Raw genomic sequence first — 20,438 nt, 5'->3', positions numbered from 1 at the left:
TGACAGGTTGGAGAATCATTTCTCCTCAGCAGTCCTTATTGCTTATATACTCAGGGGGGAAGGGAGGAAGAGCTTGAGTATAGCTGCAAACTATTTCATTTGACAATTCAGATGACATAGACAACTTTTACATAATATTCATGTACAAAGTATAGCAAGAGAAAAGATCTATTCTCCTACATTAACATTAATGAAACTCAGGGCTGGGAAGATGTCTCAGTGGCTAAAGCACTTGTCATACAAGCACGAAGACTGGAGTTTGAACCCACATAAATCAACATGGTAGAGGTCTGTAATTTCAGTGCTCTTACAGTGAGATGGGGGTTAGAGAAAAGAGGATCTGAGAGCTTAGCAAGCTTGGTATATATAGAGACTCTGTCTCAAATAAGGCAGGCAGTATAGACCAACACCCAGGGATGTCCCTTGTTTCCCACATCTGTGGTGACATATGCACACCTATACTCACAGGAAAGTGTGTGCACATATGCATGGGCATCATAACAGTGCACACACAGACACAGGATCTGTCCTGCCAGTTATTTAAGGAACATATGATCTCATTATACAAATCATTTTTGAGAACAGATAAAGCGAATATAACTATTTTATTGTGTTTACATAACCTTAACATAAAAACCATCTGTCAAATGTGTACATATAGAAAACAGTGACACATAGAAAATACCGACACAACAAATTAAGCAACGAATATAAAATATAATATTGCCAAGATGTCTTATTCAAGAATGCAAGGCAGATTTAGAGAATTGAAATCTGCTTTGCTATATAAGATTATAGGTATAAAAAATTGGATAGCTCTTTTGATAAAGATATTCATATCTTGGTCATGTTAAGAATCAGTAAACTAGATGTTAAAGGGACATCTCTCATTTCATACGCAGCACCTATCAGAAAAGCAAACACTACATTCCCTCAAATGAAAGAACTGTCAACTTTGCAGAAACATGATGAATTAGAATATACATATTTAGTGAAATGAGCCATTTTTAGACAAGTATTTCATGTTTTAAATGTGGAATCTTAAAGAAAAGTATATGAATAGAAGGAATGGGAAAGGGAGTGGAGGAGGGGAGGGGAGATTAAATATAACTAAAAAAACTTATACATATGTATGAATAACTAATTATGTACAACATTGCACTCTTTTGTCAAACTGACATAAAGTATAGGTTCCTGAGAAGAAGGAACTTAATTGAGGAATTGCCTCCATTAGATTGGCTCATGTGCATGTCTGGGGCATTTTCTTGATTAATGATTCATGTAGGAAGGGCCTAGGTTACTGTAGGTGTTAACCATGCCTGGATAGTTGGGTTTGTATAAGAAAACAAGCTAAGGAAGCTGAGAAAAGCAAGCCAGTACTGGTGGGTACCATGCTCTGTTTTAGTCACTCTTTACCTCTAGATTCTTGCCTTGAGTTCTTGCACTAATTTTGCTCAGTGATGGAGTGTGACTAAGAATTGTACTTATTTTAATACTTTTAAATTCTAACTTTCTAAAAATGCTATTAGGGGTGAGGGAGATGGCTTGGTTTGTAAGGTTCTTGCTGTACAACCCAGAGGACCTGAGTTCTGATCCACTAACACTCGTGTGAAAAGCTGGGCATGATGACATGTCTTTAATTCCAGCACTGGGATAGAAAGAGACAGATCTAGGACCTTGCTGGCCAGCCAATCTAGCCTTCTGGTGAGAAGCAGGTTCAGTGAGAGACTGAAAGTAAGAATAAAAGCCATAGAGGAAAACACTCAGCAACAACCTCCGGCCTCCAAGGGAGCACTCAACCAGCATGTACACTCACACACATAAACAAGTTAAATCAATAAATGAAGGCAAAACTATTTCTGATTCTGCTGTTTATTTTTTCTTAGTGTTTTATTTTAATGGTATTTATTATACATATACTATATATGTGTTTAGTGATATTTGTATTTAATGATATTCTAGTTTTATCTGCTAAGCTTAAGCAAATTAATGATTCTGTTTTAGTTAATGGCCAGCCAAGACCCCTTGAATCAAGTCAGGTGAAATATCTTCGCCGAGAACTGATAGAACTTCGAAATAAAGTGAATCGCTTATTGGATAGCTTAGAGCCACCTGGAGAACCAGGACCTTCTACCAGTATTCCTGAAAGCGGTAAACCATGAATTCATTTCATTCTATTCTAATAAATTCTGCTATTATTTTTATGGAGAGAGAGCGAGAAGGGGTAGGGAGGAGAGCGAGAAAGGAATAGAAGAAGACAGACTTACTGAGCAAGTGTGTGGTGATTATTTGGTGGGAGTAGAATGACATTCTTAATTATATTATTCTTGCTTCTGCTTTTGTACATGTCAGCATTTCCACAACTATTCCTCAAGATTACTGTGAAGTTGCATTATACCCCCCCTTGGATTGAATCATAGAGCCTTTAATCTCATTTTTTGAATGCTCTCTAGGGCTAGAGAAGTTGATAGAATACATGCCTGACATATGCACTGTTCAGGATTCAGTTCCCAGTACTGAATAATACATAACAAATAAATAAATTCACATATGAGTGCATAGTAAGTAGTACTCTTGTGATTTCTTTACAAGTAGTGTCAGCCTCCAGAGTTTATACAGTAGGCCAGTTTTCAAATCGTTTGCACTCATGAATTGTTACTAATGTAATAATTAATAAATTTTAGGAATTGAAATTATTTTATTAGGATTTTATGTAGTGAAAACTGTTTCAGGTGCAAAATAATTTTAGATTAGTTCTTTATACAGTATATTAAAGTTTATTTTAAACACAATTTTTAATAATTTGCAAAGGAAAAATTTACTGGTAACATGCACTATTTATAAGTAGCAAAGGTAATTTAAGGCTTATTGACACATTTGGAGCTGGTGTAGTTTAGACACCAAAATGCATTTTAAAATGTGGATTGAAATTAAAAAGCATATTTCAGAGATTGAAAGTATATACATATATATTTTTTAAACGATTCAACTTTTGTTTAATATTTTAACTTTCACATAAAATGATTTTGTAAATAGCTGTTCATAATTTTCAAATGTTTAAAACTATATAAATTTTAAACTATATAAATGTTTAAAATACAAAGTGGCAACTTTTAATTGAGTCAGGGTAGTTAAATGTAAGGGTGATGAAGAGAATTTCTGTAGAAAAGTGGCATTATAACCTCTTGAAAGCCTTAGACTCAGATGTTCTATTTTTTGCTTCTACCTAATTTTGGAAGTTCACTTTTCTCTATTTCTTTCTTCTCCTCCCCATTTCCCTTCATTCCTTATGCTTCTCTGTGTCTTCCATTTCATCTTCTTTTGAAGATCAGACCCATGGTATTCAATGTGCTACTGAGAGACCCAACTCCTTGATTTATCTTTAAAAATTTGGTTAGGTTTTAAATAAAACTATTTTGTATAATTTTCTTCTTGTCTTCTTTTAGCCAGTTGGAATTGTGTTGATGCTCAAATTGACAAATTAGTAATTTCTAATCTCACCTCCATTTTAGAATATGGTGCAGTTTGCTGAAATACTTTGTGATTTTGGACATTTTTATGATGAAAGCTTGTATGTTTTAGATTAAAGCAGTTTGCTTATTCTGATCTTTTTTTGTGTACATATTTGTGTATGGATGGATGTAAATGCAAGTGTAGCATGTGTATGCATGTGCATTTGGAGGTCAGAGGACAACCTTGGGTGTCATTCTTCAGGTTCCTTTCACCTGTTGTTCTATCACAGGGTCTCTAATTCCACTGGAACTTCACCAAGCAGCCTAGGCTAGCTGGCCAGGGAACTTCTAGGATTCTGCTTGCCTCTGCCTCCCATCTTGCCATTGCTGGGACTCTTGAGAGTTCAAATCTCAGGTCCTCTTGAATATAAAGCAAGTCGTGGTCATGGTGTCTCATCACAGATACAACGGTAACTAAGACATCAGGACATGCTATAAATGCACCTATCAGAGTAGATCTAACTAATAAATCTGTGAGTCTAAGTTCACTTTTAAGAATTAACATTATACTTTGACACCTTTTATATTATTTTGAAGTATATTCCAAACACATTTTTCTACAAGTATTTTAATAGCTAATGAGTAATACATATTTAAGGTAAGCAAATTTATGTTATTTTACTGATGATTAGGAATTTTGCCTGGCTTGATATTTATGTTAGTAGTAGAGAAATAGACAAAATGTAAGAGTTAAGATTTGAAGTTTAGGCAAGATTTCTGTTGTTTTACAAAATAAAATATTAACTGCTGTATCTGTTTCCTGGGTGTCTCATATATAATTGTAGGTCATTGGGCTGTGGGCTGGATAACATAAAGTAGTTGCCAAAGAGTCTATGAGTGCCCAGAACTCTTGTGAAAAACACTGCCCGGTATGATGGTGTGTTTGTAATCCCTGCACTGTAGAGGTGGAAACAGGTAGTAACCTGGGGCTCACTGGCCAGCCAGTGATAGACCATATAGCCTACTTGGTGAATTCCAGAACATTGAGAGATCCTATCTCAAAAAGCAAACTGGATAGCTCGTGAGAAATGTTACTAGAGATTGTCTTCTGACCTCCATATGTACACGTGTGAACACACATTCATACATATACACATAATATGTGTGTGCATGTGAAAAAAGATTATGTTTATTGCTGTGACAGTTACCACTAGGGTTATTGCTATGATGAAACACCATGAGGAAAAGCAACCTGAGAAGAAAGGGTTTATTTGGCATTCATATCCTGAATCATTGATAGAATCCAAGGTAGGAACTTAAGTAGGAATCTAGAAGCAGGAGCTATTGTAAGGGCCATGAAGGAGTGCTGCTTACTGGCTAACTTACAATGTTCTTCCTGGGTGGCATGCCTGCAGGCCAGAAGGAGGGCAGCCGAGCTCATAGATGGTTGTGTGGTTGCTGGGAACTGGACTCAGGACCTCTGGAAGAGCAGCTAGTGTTTTTAACCTCTGAGCCATCTCTCCAGCCCACTAGCTTACTTAAGGAGAAAGCAGGACCACTAGCCTAGGAGTGGCCCCTCCCACACCAGTCACTAATTAAAGAAAATGCCTCACAGGCTTGCCTACAGCCCCATCTTAGTGAGACGGTTTCTCAATTGAGGCTTCCTCTTCTCAGATGACTATAGCTTGTGTCAAGTTGACACAAAAACTAGCCAGTTCAGGCTCCAAAAATAGTAACATGTAAAATGATTGTGTTTGTTAAGGAGCTTTTAAAATAATAATGTTTTACTTTCTTCTTTTCTCTTTTTCTTTATGGAGACAGTCTTGCTGTGTAGCTCAGCTCTTGGTCCTCCTGTCCTAGCCTCCTGATTGACAGGATTATAGGCATATACCAGTCTCTGTTCACCTTCATCCAGTAATTATAAAAGGGGAAATGGGGAGAGACAGTAATTCTTTTTGAAAGCTGTTCTTTATATTGTAGTTCCTTCTACCCATTTTTCCCTGAAGCATAAACACATATAAAGAAGAAAATAAAACAGTCTATAGTTTTATATTCACAAATTCTTTTTGGTTTTCTCTGAGTAGGCTGTCCTGAACTTGCTTTGTAGACCAGACTGGTATTGAACTGACAGCGATCAACCTGCCTCTGCCTCCCTGAGTGCTGGGATATTCACATATTCTTCTAACATTCCTGGCAGGAATTATACACGTCTATACTTTCTTGTCTTATCTTTTTATACCTTTTTGAGTATAGATAAAACAAACTTGTTTATTTCTTTATTATAGATACTGTGGATGGTAGGGAAGAAAAGCCTGCTGCTTCTGATTCTTCTGGAAAACAATCCACTCAGGTTATGGCAGCAAGTATGTCAGCTTTTGATCCTCTAAAAAACCAAGATGAAATCAACAAAAATGTCATGTCAGCATTTGGATTAACAGATGACCAGGTTTCAGGTAAGTCAGTTCCTTTTTCCTTCTCATCCTACATCTCTCCCTTCTCTCTTAGATAAGGTGAAATACTACATTTTAAGGGCTCAGCCAGTTATTTATTATAAAACAGGGAAATGAATGATTGCAGCACTCTGAAGAGGCTTTGTCATTTTCAGTCCGTAGCACTCCCTTTCTACCTTAAAGAATGAACGCTTTTTGCTTCAGCTCAATTTTATTAAAGGAAGTATTTTCAGATTTTTTTGTAGGGTTTAAATTGCATTTGATAGGTCTTCCTATCTCTTCTGTTCTTAGGAAATTTAAAATTAAACAGATTTCTGGTTAGTTGCTTTTAATATGAATACATTTTTAGCTTTAAAGCAGTGCTTATATTGTGATTTATACTTTTATTTTTTGGTTAATTCATCAGCATTTTTTCTGTTTTTCTTTGGAAAGCCTACTCACACATTCACTGTAGAATGCTTCATGTTTTTATTGGCTCTTCCCATCTTACAGTATACCCATCATATAATTTTCCATGGTAAAGTGAACATTTTCATTAGTATCTCTTATGGCTTGTGATTTTTGATGTTTTTATTAATTTCTTCCTGTTTTGCCCTTCTAGCAGATTCTTAGTCTAAATAGGCTTAAACTGCTGGGGGACAGGAGCTGTTATCTCTGTTTTTGTTTTTTTTGTTTTTCAGCAGTAGATGAGTTCCTTCCTTCCTCCCTCCTTCCCTCCTTCCCTTCCTCCCTTCCCTCCTTTTTTTTCTGAGCTTTCTTGGAATTACTCCTATTACCTAAGCTGATGAATGACTAAGGATTTGGGCAGAGTTTATAATTATTTTAGTGCAAGTAATTAGACCTTGAATGACAGAGTTTCAGTCTTCATTTCCAGCTTCTTGTCTAACCATGAAGTTGTTAAAAAACATGATGGTTTTCTGCTACTAGAGCTTCAGAGGTCAAGTTTTAAATTTCTTAATTCACTGTATTTTTATTGGGGTAAGCTCTTTTCTAGTTCTGTGATATTTGATTAACTAGTATTTATTTTAAATAATTGTTTTCTTCTGCTTTGTTGAAGTTTTTACTACCTGGGGAAGGGTTTACCTGTGCCATATACTTTGCCATTTTTTATCAGTTGAAGGTAGAGAATTCATTTGGTCTGTTCATGTTGATTTTCTTGGAAACTTTTGTGGGAGTATTCATTGAAGAGAATTGCATTAGATTTTGAGAAGACATTTGAATGTTACTTGTTCTTAGTAAAAGGTAAATGATACATTTAAAAACCCATAAAGGACTGAGACATGAACTAATGTTTTAGCTTCTTCATTAGGAAATGCCATATAAAAGCCAGTCTTGAAATGTGAATTGAATGCCATATGTCATACCAGAATAATCTGATTGTGATTTCCATTATTTGAAGATCATTTTTCATGTGGATTTGTACACTCAGTTATCTTCACATAGACAACAACAAGAGTATTTACTTAATTCTTCAGGTGTGATATGGTTAGGGAAAGAAATAGCTACCACAGTAAGGTAAAAGTGAAGAGAATGAAGTGTTTAAACAGAAAAACAAAACAGGATAAACAACAGTAATAAGCTATGTACAAGAAAGAAAAAAGAGCCAAGCACTCAGAATTTTTACGATTAATAGTATATATCTTCTCTAGGGGAAATGTTTGTGTGTGTGTTTATACAAGTAAAGTGGTAAACATTTTAACCTGGTAATCGGCATGACTATTAGGATTATGTAGGATTAGGTTGTCGTTAGTACTTTACGGTTAGCAGACAAACCATATGCCTAATTATGGTATATCAACTTTGTCTTGCAGTGACAAAATCCTGAGAAAATAACTTAGGGCAATGGTTCTCAACCTGTGAGTTGCATATCAGAGATCTTGCATATTATATATTTAAATTAACTATTCATAACTATAGCAAAACTACAGTTACAAAGTAGCAACAAAAAAAATTATGGTTGGGGGTCACCACAACATGAAGACCTGTATTAAAGGGTCGCAGCATTAGAAAGGTTGAGAACCATTGAGTTAAAGGAAAGGAATATATTTTGGGCCATGGTCTCAGAAATATCCGTTCATGATCCACTGGCTCCGTTAGCTTGGTCCTAAAGCAAAGCAAAGCACCATAAGGGCTGAGCGTGTATAAGAGAAGGCTATTTACTTTATGGTGGTCAGGAAGCACATGAACAAGAAAGTGAAGGGCTTTAGGGAAAGATACATTCTTAAAGTGCATGCTCTCAGGAATCCACACTATTTTTTTTAACCTTTTAGTAGCCTCTCCAACTATCAGCTCATCAGTGGTATAACCCAGCTACAAGGTCCGGTCCAAACACTTGTTTTAGATATCTCCCAAAAGTCCATTGGCCTATGTACTTGGTGTTTGGTGATATTTTCGGTTTAAACCATGATAAATTCTGAGGACATGCCACTGGAAGGAACAGTTAGAGAATGCTTTCAGAGAAAGCCTGCTGATGATAGTGTTTAAAATCAAGTCTTCAAAGTGGTAGTTGCTTTTAGAAGATTTTTATTGTAATCTCTTTGTAACTCTTCCACATAACCTCGAAGTCTGAATTAGTGTGCCTTTTACGTAATTGAAAAAGCTGTGGCACAGAAAGAGATTCAGTAACATGCCCAAAGCCACTATTAGCTCTTGTAGTGTAACCTGTGTAATTTATCTCCAAAACTCTTTAAATCACCCTTCTATATTACGAAAGTAACTTAAAGCAGTAAGCTATCTGTAGATATCTTTTTATATATTTATTTATTTATTTATTTATTACGATTTATTCACTTTGTATCCCAGCTGTAGCCCCCCTCATCTCCTCCCAATCCCACCTTTTCATCCCCCTCCCCAAGTTCATTGATAGGGGATGTCCTCATCCCCTTCCATCTGACACTAGCCTGTCAGGTGTCATCAGGACTGGCTGCATTGTCTTCCTCTGCGGGCTGGTAAGGCTGTTCCCCCCTCGGGGAAGTGATCAAAGAGCCAGCCACTGAGTTCATGTCAGAGACAGTCCCTGTTCCCCTTACTAGGGTACCCACTTGGAGACTGAGCTGCTATGGGGTACATCTGTACAGGGGTTCTAGGTTATCTTCATGCATGGTCCTTGGTTGGAGTATCATTCTCCGAAAAGACCCCTGTGCCCAGATATTTTGGTTCTGTTGCTCTTGTGGAGCTCTGGTCCCCTCCAGGAATTTCATCTCCCCTTCTTTCATCAGATTCCCTACACTCTGCCCAAAGTTTGGCTATGAGTCTCAGCCTCTGCTTTAATATCATGCTGGGTAGAGTCTTTCAGAGGCTCTCTGTGGTATGTTCCTGTCCTGTTCCCTGTTTTCTCCCTTTTCTGATGTCTGTCACGTTTGTCTTTCAAATGAGGAGAACATACTTATTGTCACCATTTTAAAACTACACAGACACATCTGGATTCTGTGTACTTGCTTCTGTGTTTTTCTTAACCTGGCAAAATTTGATTGACTCCATGTGATAGAGTCCTAGGCCTTATGAAACAAAAGAACAAGAGCATGGCCAAAGTTCTCACGGTCTTAAGGAAAGTAGGATTTGGGTAGAAACTTCTATAAAGTAGAAATCAGTGTGGCTTATAAAAATTCAGTAGGGAATAAAATATAAGTCAAAATGTTTATTAGAATTTTATCTAGGTTTTATTTTATTATTATTTTAATCCTTAATATTATTTTTCTCTTTTTAAAAAATTTAATTCATTTACTCACTTTACATCCTGATTGTAGCTCCCTATATCCCTACCTCACACACCTCCTTTCTCATCTCCTCAAAGGAGGATGTCTCCCATGAGTACTAACCCTCCCTGGAACATTAAGTTGCAGCAGAACTAGCTGCATCCTCTTCCACTGATGCAAGACAAGGCAGCCCAGTTAGGGGAACAGGATCCAGAGGGAAGCATCAGAGTCAGAGAGGGACCCCACTGCAGCTATTGGGGAATCTACATGAAGACCAAGCTGTGCATCTGCTACATGTATGCAGGGGACTTAGGGTGCTCTTTGGTAGTTCAGTCTCCATGGACCGCCATGGGCCCAGGTTAGTTGACTCTGTAGGTCTTCTTGTGGTATACTTATTCCCTCTGGCTCCCTCAGTCCTATAACTAGTTTTTAAAGAATGTTATTTAAGTGTGTGACTATTGTAATTAATCATAGAGAGTGGAGGAATGATGATGAATGAAGGCCAAAAAAAATATTATTAGATGTCCTATGAAACAATGGAGTGGATCATTTTAACTAAAAGAGGAACATGGGAAGATAAGTGAGAAATGTTTGGTTCCCTGAAAATCACTAGGAAGAGCAAATTGAATTTATAGACAGTAGAGGCCTGCTTAAGAAAGCAGCACTGGTTTTCCTTGACTGTAGATAGTTTTCATTTTGACCTGGGGAAGTTAAATTAGTAATTTCCCATTTCACACATTGTAGGGAAGGATTTTTAATTTTGACTTGGATCCTAAAGACTAGAACAAATGTGAAAATACAGAGCACATACTTATGTGATGTGGTTGTTTCATAGTGATTTTATTTTTATTATCATTTATATAGACCTTTAATTGTACTTGTTAGGGGATGCCATTGTGCAGGTAATTAACTGACTTTTCATGACTATCTAGGGCCACCCAGTGCTCCTGCAGAAGACCGTTCAGGAACTCCTGACAGCATTGCTTCTTCCTCCTCAGCAGCACACCCAGCAGCAGTTCAACCACAGCAGCCTCCATATTCAGGCGCTCAGACACAAGCAGGTCAGATTGAAGGTAAAATAGTGTTCAGAGGCCATGTGTACAAGGGACATGTGCAGAAGTATTTATTGAGGCATACCCCTTGACATTATTTGTGTTTGTACACGTTAAGACTGTTAAAGGGCATACATTTTACTTTAAAACAGTGAACACTAGATGGTGCTCTAACAATTTGTACCAAAGAGTCAGTTAATGATACTGGTGATAATGTAATTAAAATATTATATTATATAGATAAATCCGTAGCACCTAAAGCAAGTGATTGAAATTAATGTTTACATTAAAACAAAACCCAACTACAGCTATAGGCTAAAAAGAGCTATGACTAGAATCTCCTTGTCCTGTGGTAATACTTTTCATGCTTCCTTCCTGAATGAGTATGAGTCATTCGGGACTAGCAGGTGGTGTCTTTATGAAGAGTGGTTTGATAAGAATTCTTATGTTGTCTCTTTTCCCATCAACTTCATTCAGTCTTACTTGCATTAAAAAAAAAAACAAAACATGCAGCAGCTAGAACTAAAACTGAAGCAGATATGGGTTCAAATGGGAGGCAGAAACAGATGTAGTTTGGATGGATGAATGTAACAGCTGTGTCAGGTGAACTAAAAGCCATTGTAGCACTGGTGCAGGGTTGTTATTTAGAAAGAGAATTGTACAAAATAAGATCATTGGGCAGAAACAGATTTTTCACAATCTTTTTAGGGGTTTTCTTTTTAGGGGTTTTTTTTTTAATTGCCAAATTTTTAAAGAATATAAAACTTTATATAGTGAAAATGGTCTTAATACCTGTGTTCTCTAGCAACTGTATGCTCTTTTCCTATAGTATAAGACCAGTGCTGTTGGCGCATGCCTGGCTACAGCTATTGCTTATCTTACATTTAGAGATATAGTATAAAAAATTATGTGGGTAAGATGTCAAAAGCAAAAAGATCAGTAACTAGTTTCAGGTCAGTGTTATACAAGTTATATTAGAAGTCATATGTAATTTTAAGTTTTAAATAGCTGCATTAGAAAAATTTTTAGAAGACACCGTCAGTTCTAGTATATTTTATTAGGCAAGTATATTTAATACATAAATATGTGAGCAGTGATTTAGGAAGGGGTTCGTGGCTTTTGTTCTTTTTGTTTTTATTATTGTTTTGTGTATTATACAAATGTGACAGTGATTTGGAGCATTTTAAATAGCACACAGTGTGTGCCAGACTAGCACAGCACAGCACAGCACGGTACAGTACAGTACAGTACAGCACAGCACAGCACAGCACAGCACAGCACAGCACGGTACAGTACAGTGTCGTGTGGTATAGTACAGCATAGTGCAGTACAGCATAGTGCAGTATAGTACAGCATAGTGCAGTACAGTATAGTGCAGTACAGTATAGTGCAGTACAGTATAGTGCAGTACAGTATAGTGCAGTACAGCATAGTGCAGTACAGTATAGTGCAGTACAGCATAGTGCAGTATAGTACAGCATAGTGCAGTACAGCATAGTGCAGTACAGCATAGTGCAGTACAGCATAGTGCAGTATAGTACAGCATAGTGCAGTACAGTATAGTGCAGTACAGTATAGTGCAGTACAGTATAGTGCAGTACAGCATAGTGCAGTACAGCATAGTGCAGTACAGTATAGTGCAGTACAGCATAGTGCAGTACAGCATAGTGCAGTACAGTATAGTGCAGTACAGTATAGTGCAGTACAGCATAGTGCAGTACAGCATAGTGCAGTACAGTATAGTGCAGTACAGTATAGTGCAGTACAGCATAGTGCAGTACAGCATAGTGCAGTACAGTATAGTGCAGTACAGTATAGTGCAGTACAGCATAGTGCAGTACAGTATAGTGCAGTACAGCATAGTGCAGTACAGCATAGTGCAGTATAGTACAGCATAGTGCAGTACAGTATAGTGCAGTACAGTATAGTGCAGTACAGTATAGTGCAGTACAGCATAGTGCAGTACAGCATAGTGCAGTACAGCATAGTGCAGTACAGTATAGTGCAGTACAGTATAGTGCAGTACAGCATAGTGCAGTACAGTATAGTGCAGTACAGCATAGTGCAGTACAGCATAGTGCAGTACAGTATAGTGCAGTACAGCATAGTGCAGTACAGCATAGTGCAGTACAGTATAGTGCAGTACAGTATAGTGCAGTACAGCATAGTGCAGTACAGTATAGTGCAGTACAGCATAGTGCAGTACAGCATAGTGCAGTACAGCATAGTGCAGTACAGCATAGTGCAGTACAGCATAGTGCAGTACAGTATAGTGCAGTACAGTATAGTGCAGTACAGCATAGTGCAGTACAGTATAGTGCAGTACAGCATAGTGCAGTACAGCATAGTGCAGTACAGCATAGTGCAGTACAGTATAGTGCAGTACAGTATAGTGCAGTACAGCATAGTGCAGTACAGTATAGTGCAGTACAGTATAGTGCAGTACAGCATAGTGCAGTACAGTATAGTGCAGTACAGCATAGTGCAGTACAGCATAGTGCAGTACAGTATAGTGCAGTACAGTATAGTGCAGTACAGCATAGTGCAGTACAGTATAGTGCAGTACAGCATAGTGCAGTATAGTATAGTGCAGTACAGTATAGTGCAGTACAGCATAGTGCAGTACAGCATAGTGCAGTACAGTATAGTGCAGTACAGTATAGTGCAGTACAGCATAGTGCAGTACAGCATAGTGCAGTACAGCATAGTGCAGTACAGCATAGTGCAGTACAGTATAGTGCAGTACAGCATAGTGCAGTATAGTATAGTGCAGTACAGTATAGTGCAGTACAGCATAGTGCAGTACAGCATAGTGCAGTACAGTATAGTGCAGTACAGTATAGTGCAGTACAGCATAGTGCAGTACAGCATAGTGCAGTACAGTATAGTGCAGTACAGCATAGTGCAGTACAGCATAGTGCAGTACAGCATAGTGCAGTACAGTATAGTGCAGTACAGTATAGTGCAGTACAGCATAGTGCAGTACAGTATAGTGCAGTACAGCATAGTGCAGTACAGCATAGTGCAGTACAGTATAGTGCAGTACAGCATAGTGCAGTACAGCATAGTGCAGTACAGCATAGTGCAGTACAGTATAGTGCAGTACAGTATAGTGCAGTACAGCATAGTGCAGTACAGTATAGTGCAGTACAGTATAGTGCAGTACAGCATAGTGCAGTACAGTATAGTGCAGTACAGCATAGTGCAGTACAGCATAGTGCAGTACAGTATAGTGCAGTACAGTATAGTGCAGTACAGCATAGTGCAGTACAGTATAGTGCAGTACAGCATAGTGCAGTATAGTATAGTGCAGTACAGCATAGTGCAGTACAGCATAGTGCAGTACAGCATAGTGCAGTACAGTATAGTGCAGTACAGCATAGTGCAGTACAGCATAGTGCAGTACAGCATAGTGCAGTACAGCATAGTGCAGTACAGTATAGTGCAGTACAGCATAGTGCAGTACAGCATAGTGCAGTACAGTATAGTGCAGTACAGCATAGTGCAGTACAGCATAGTGCAGTACAGCATAGTGCAGTACAGCATAGTGCAGTACAGCATAGTGCAGTACAGCATAGTGCAGTACAGCATAGTGCAGTACAGCATAGTGCAGTACAGCATAGTGCAGTACAGTATAGTGCAGTACAGTATAGTGCAGTACAGCATAGTGCAGTACAGCATAGTGCAGTATAGTACAGCATAGTGCAGTACAGTATAGTGCAGTACAGTATAGTGCAGTATAGTACAGCATAGTGCAGTACAGTATAGTGCAGTACAGTATAGTGCAGTACAGTATAGTGCAGTACAGTATAGTGCAGTACAGTATAGTGCAGTACAGTATAGTGCAGTACAGTATAGTGCAGTATAGTATGGTATAGTATAGTATGGTATAGTGCAGTATAGTACAGTACAGTATAGTATAGTACAGTGTAGTGCAGTATAGTATAGTATAGTATGGTATAGTGCAGTATAGTACAGTACAGTGCAGTATAGTACAGTATAGTATAGTGCAGTATAGTACAGTACAGTGCAGTATAGTACAGTATAGTATAGTGCAGTATAGTACAGTACAGTGCAGTATAGTATGGTATGGTATGGTGCAGTATAGTACAGTACAGTATGGTATAGTATGGTATAGTTCAGTAGCTCTGTTGCCACATACTGTGGGCTGTTGTGTTGGAGATAATATATAGCTCAAGATAAATAATGTAGGTTAAGCTACTTTTAGTGAATATTTTTTGATAGATGACATACACGTTTTAGACATTGCCAGTTATTTAGATCAATGTCTGGTTATAATTTGAGCAGAACTATTAGCAAAGTATGATTTAATAACTGCTTAACTCTTATGAAGTTAATTTGAAATAAAGAATTTCAAGTTATTGAGTACCATAAATAGCCTATTTTACCCCAAAGTAGTTTCTGCTATTTATTGTAATTTTAGTATGTTCTTCAGTTGGAAGGCTCAAGTGTAGCTCAGTGGTCAAGCATATACCTAGCTTACTTGAGGCCCTAGGTTTAATTTGACAAGTGAAAAAACAGGAGGCGAGCCAGTCTTTGTATGTTTGAGTTCAACCTGCTCTGCTCTACATAGTTAGTTCTAGGCTAGCTACATAGTAAGACTCTTGTCTCAAAACTTATATAACAAAAAGGTCTTCAGAAAATAATTCTATTTCAGTTAATGATGGAGCCCTGTCTGAGAAATGTATCATTAAATAACTTTGGCCTTGTGAAAGCAACATAGAGCAGTGTTCTCAACCTTCCTAATGCTGCAGTCTTTTAATACACTTTAGCATGTTGTGGTGACCCTTCCCCAACCATAAAATTATTTTTGTTTCTACTTCATAACTGCAATTTTGCTACTGTAATCAATTGTAATATAAATATCTGTGTTTTCTGATTGTCTTTTGGGTGTCATGACCCACAGCTTGAGAAGCTGCCAGAACATGTTTATAAAAATTAAGGTGGCTCCAACATTGCTAGGTTACACAGTGATGGACCATGTTGAAAGTCATCTAAGAAAATAAAAGGATGATGTTACGCTAAACTCAGTGCTCTCTCCCTCTGTATAATTTGATAGTTGCTAAAAACTAAATGACTTGTAATGAGAAAAGTGCTATGAATAATCACAGAGGTATTGCTAAAAGGATAAGGACATACAAAATTACATGACAATATATTTATTTATCTTCTCTGATTACTTACCTGATGGCATATAGTTTTGAAAATGTTCTTTCTGGAATTTATGTAGTAGCAACCACTAGAGTTATAGCATATAAATACTTGCTTCCAGCTAACATTCTTAGCAGTTATCTAGAGTAGAACACGCAATCACCCTTTTTAAATTATTCATTCTTGTCTTCATAGACATTTAAAGGATAACAAATATATTGTATATATATTCTTACTCAATGTGCTTACATATTAAATTAGGGAATATAAAGGTGCCCTAAACAAATTTTCCTGCCAAGTTAAAGCTTCCTGGTGTCTGTATTTTCTTTCGCAGGTCAGATGTACCAGCAGTACCAGCAGCAGGCTGGCTACGGTGCACAGCAGCCTCAGGCCCCTCCTCAGCAGTACGGTATTCAGTATTCAGGTGAGCAGTGGTTGAAAGGGAGTTCATTTTAAGGTCTTTCTCCTAAGTACTTGATTTACAATACCCACATTGTGATGTGTGTGAAGTGTTAAGTACTTATTAGGGGAAGCATACTTATTTATATTTAAATTGTTATGTTTTATCAAATCAGCATTTTATTTTTTCAGTGAGCAAATATGACATAATTATATAGATGACTCTGCAATAATCTATAGTATAAAAATGTTTACTACAAAGCTATCTTTTAATAACATTAAAAGTCTAACCTCTTAGATAACTTCACATTGAGAAAAAAATTAAGATTTTTCTCTATACCACTCAATTCCAGGATATTCTTCATATTTCTAGGTATTTTGACAGTTTGTACACACATGCAGATGTGAACTTAATAAAAGCTAAACTAAATTATTTAGGTACTTAAGCCTGAGGGAAGTATGCTAGAATACAAAAAATAAAACATACAAATAAAATTAATTAGGGTGAAATTTAGGCACCTAAGAATATTTAGGTGTTTTAACTTGCTGTCAGAGGTGAGGCAACACAGTCATCATCTGACCCAGGGGATTTCAGCCCATAGCATTGTCTGCAACACCTGAGGAGCTTTTTTTTTTTTTTTTTTTTTGTAGCTGGGTCCCATTCCTATAGACTTTGAGTATTTTGTTTTAGTTTTACCATCTGTCCATTGAAAATTATCTGCATTTGATATGATGAACTTTTTTTCGTGTAGCTTTGGTTATAATTTAGGTACTTTAACTTCTGTAATTAAATTTTAAAATTATATATTTGGAGTTCTGTGTTATTAACTAGAGTATAAGAGTATAGATCAGGAGTTTATAGATACAAAGAGGTAGGTAGGTAGGATAGATAAGATAGATAGTGAGATTATACTACACAGCTACCGTGTAACTATGCTATTTCCTGGGTTTCTAAAGAAAGCTTTTTTAGACACTTCCACCCTCCGAGCTTCTCAGTTGGCCTGCTAGCTGTTACTCTCTGACTCTATACTGACAGTAGAGAGTAGTTGCAACAGTGAGAAAAGCAATGTGGCCCATAAAACCTAAAATATTTGCTATCTGGACCTTTATAGGAAAAGAGGCTGAACTTTCATCTTTTATTGGTGCAGACAGTTGCTGATTGTTGACCTTAACAAAATTTTATCCGCAATTAAATTTGATATATTTTTATATTCACAATAATTTTGTTTGGATAGTATTTGCTTTAGGGTGTTTTTACCTTACAGTTGCTAGATCTGATTATGTAAAACAGATGGAGTGAATTTAAAGGAATTGTCATTTTTAATGTTATCCTTTAAAATTAAAAAATCTATGGTACAAATTACATAAAGTATAGAAACAATAGGCTTTTGGAACTGAAGAGATAGTATCATCATCTGACCTAGGAGAAGCTCTTGACCCCTATTGTGCTTCAGAACCTCCTGATCGGCTTCCTGATCAGATTCTTATTCCTGTAGACTTCAGTTTGCTTAGTGTTGGGACTTGGGTTTTGTTATTTTAAAAGCATCACAGGTCATATAGCCAGGGTGAGGACCACTTGTCTTACTTGATTTATAAATGAATTTTCAAGACATGCAGGTTCTCGGTGAGGGAGCTGGAACAGAATCTTATTCTCTTGACTTCAGTCCATTATATTCTCCAGTCTAGACCACAGTGGTCAGTGTTTTAGGCTTAGTTGTAGCTACTGATTTTGAAATGTCTATTAATCTATTTTGTTGCAATTTGTGACACTCTTCACCTAACGAAGATCATTACCTAAGGAGCATATTCTTGGGGCTTACCAGTTCATTTTAAAAACAGATTAGATTTCAGTTGGGAATGGGAAGATAGTTATTCTTGCTGTTTTCCTCTCAAATGGGATAGTCATTTTCAATATGAAGGTGTTCCTCAAAAACTTAAAGTAAAAAGTTACACTTGAAAGTTTTTGTGAGGGCTGGCAAGTTGGCTTGGAGGTTGAGTACGTGCTGTTGTTTAGAGAACCGAGTTCAGTTTCTAGCACCCACGTTGATGGCAGCTCACAACCATCAGAAATTTACATGCCCTCCCTCTTCTGGCCTCCATGGGTGGCATGTGAGCACACACACACACAACTTTAAGCCTTGCATAGAAGAGAGGAGAAATTCAAGATCTTATAATGAATTTATATTCAGATGTTATCATGAGTGAAATGCTTTATACACTTGATACCTAAGATACCTAAGCTTTTTCTTAGAAGTTTTAATCAGGATATTCACTGGGTAAAATTTAGTGCTTTTCAAATTGCCTCTATTTCTGATCCTGCTAGTCTTATTTCCTTAACTTTGAGAGCTATGGAAATAATCAACTACATACTCTGCTTAGAGACTCTTCAGTGGTGCTGGTTGGTAGTGACATTGACCAATCTCTGATACTTTCAGTTTGCCAGTTTTTCCTCTGACCTTTTCCAGTTCTGTTCATAAAGGTTTCTTTCATAAGTAAATTTGAACCCAGGTTCAAGGTGAGTTCAGAATATACTCAAATTCATTCAATCCTTTTTTTTTTTCTAAATGCAGGGTTGTACGTATTTTAATAATTGTCTTATGTATCTGGTATTTAATGCTGACAGGATTCCAGTCAATGGAGAGGTTTCATTGCAAGTAGCTGCAGGTGTGTTTCATGGTAGAAATAAAAGTTTTCAGTGAAGCAGATTTTATTTTTAAATATATTCTAGTAAATAATGAATATAGATGTTGATATTGTGGGGCAATATGGTATATATTTTGTTTGTTTGTTATACCATACTAAGTTGAAATTTGAGTTATAAGGTCAAAAGTATCAGATACCAAATATAAAAGATTTAAGAACTGTAAAAATGCTACTTAATAACTATTCTTAAATATTATAGTGAGTAAACTTTAAAACTCTTCATTTACATGAAGAGTATTTATAAAAATTGTTTCATTTATAAAACACTTGTCTGTAATTGTTTTCATGTGGTACTGTTAATAGGACTTCCTGCTAACCCTGCTTAATGGCTGCTTTGCTTTTATGATTTTCCTTTTCCTAGAAAGCATAATTATTTTACCTATTTGACCATTCTAAGAATTATGGGAATTTGCTCAAGGGTTGTTACTTTCAAAGCAGTTGTAATGAAAAGACATGTTTATAGTGTCTTGAATTTTAGGCTGTCGGATTTAAAAATTGATAAAATTTTTGTAACTCTTTGGTCTTGATATTTTATGCTGAACTCACTACATAATTATGAATACATTTATTAAATTTTTTAATCACTTTTGGTCCATAGCAGTAAGACTAATTCTCTGTAAAGCTTTCACCAAAAGAACCAAGACATTTGTCATTTATTTTGCTTTTTCAGCTAGTTACAGCCAGCAGACTGGACCCCAACAACCTCAGCAGTTCCAGGGATACGGCCAACAACCAACTTCCCAAGCACCGGCTCCTGCCTTTTCTGGTCAGCCACAACAACTGCCTGCTCAACCACCACAGCAGTACCAGGCGAGCACTTACCCTCCACAAACTTATACTACCCAAACATCTCAACCTGCTAATTACACTGTTCCCCCTGGCTCTCAGCCTGGAATGGCTCCAAGCCAACCTGGTGCTTACCAACCCAGACCTGGTTTTACGCCATCTCCTGCAAGTACCATGGCCCCTCCTTCCAGTGGGGCTAACCCTTATGCTCGTAACCGTCCTCCATTTGGTCAGGGCTATACCCAACCTGGACCTGGTTATCGATAAGGAGGTTCAACTGCACTAATGATGGCTACTTGCCTCCCAAAAGACTACAATACTATTTTGTTTCAATTTGTATTGTATTGAAGTTCGAAAAATTGAGAAGCAGAGCATTTTTTTATGATATCATTGTTGCTGTTAATTGAAAATATAATTTGCTGGAATACAAACACAAAAAGACCAAAATGAACATTGTTTCCTCCCCTGCTTAAAATTGTAGCAGCTTCCTAGTTATTTTGGAACACTACTCTACATGCGTGTAAAATGACTGGCTTTCTAGTTTCCCAGAGGTCATTAAAAAGCTAGGCTAAGGTATAGCCATTACACTTGGCTATTTACTATTAACATGATGTACTAAAAATAGAGCCCTTTGAGAAGATGACTAGACTTATGTATAAAATGTAACATCGATAGGCTAATAAACGTGATTGAATCCAACAGTGGTCTTGTAACAATTATTTCAGACAT

The 20,438-nt window shown here is 37.0% G+C and overlaps 1 protein-coding gene across 4 annotated transcripts in view; it reads left to right on the top strand.

Annotated features, from left to right (window-relative positions):
* Positions 1-20,408, top strand: part of Tfg (trafficking from ER to golgi regulator) — a 32,579-nt gene extending 12,171 nt beyond the window's left edge. The window contains exons 4-9 of one of the 4 annotated variants that reach the window (XM_060370569.1): positions 2,005-2,151; positions 5,738-5,905; positions 10,530-10,658; positions 16,156-16,245; positions 18,844-18,884; positions 19,594-19,730. In XM_060370569.1, the coding sequence (XP_060226552.1) occupies positions 2,005-2,151; positions 5,738-5,905; positions 10,530-10,658; positions 16,156-16,245; positions 18,844-18,878 (569 nt within the window). In that variant the 3' untranslated portion in view covers positions 18,879-18,884; positions 19,594-19,730. Of the gene's footprint in view, positions 1-2,004; positions 2,152-5,737; positions 5,906-10,529; positions 10,671-16,155; positions 16,246-18,843; positions 18,885-19,593 lie in introns of all 4 variants that reach the window. The other 3 variants (XM_060370568.1, XM_021634093.2, XM_021634092.2) reach the window with 3 other exon arrangements.
* Positions 20,409-20,438: the final 30 nt, after the last annotated feature.

This window comes from Meriones unguiculatus, chromosome 17 (assembly GCF_030254825.1).
Source record: "Meriones unguiculatus strain TT.TT164.6M chromosome 17, Bangor_MerUng_6.1, whole genome shotgun sequence".
Taxonomy (NCBI): Eukaryota; Metazoa; Chordata; class Mammalia; order Rodentia; family Muridae; genus Meriones; species Meriones unguiculatus.
Note: the sequence above shows the minus strand (reverse complement) of the source record. Positions and strands in the feature narration are given on the sequence as shown.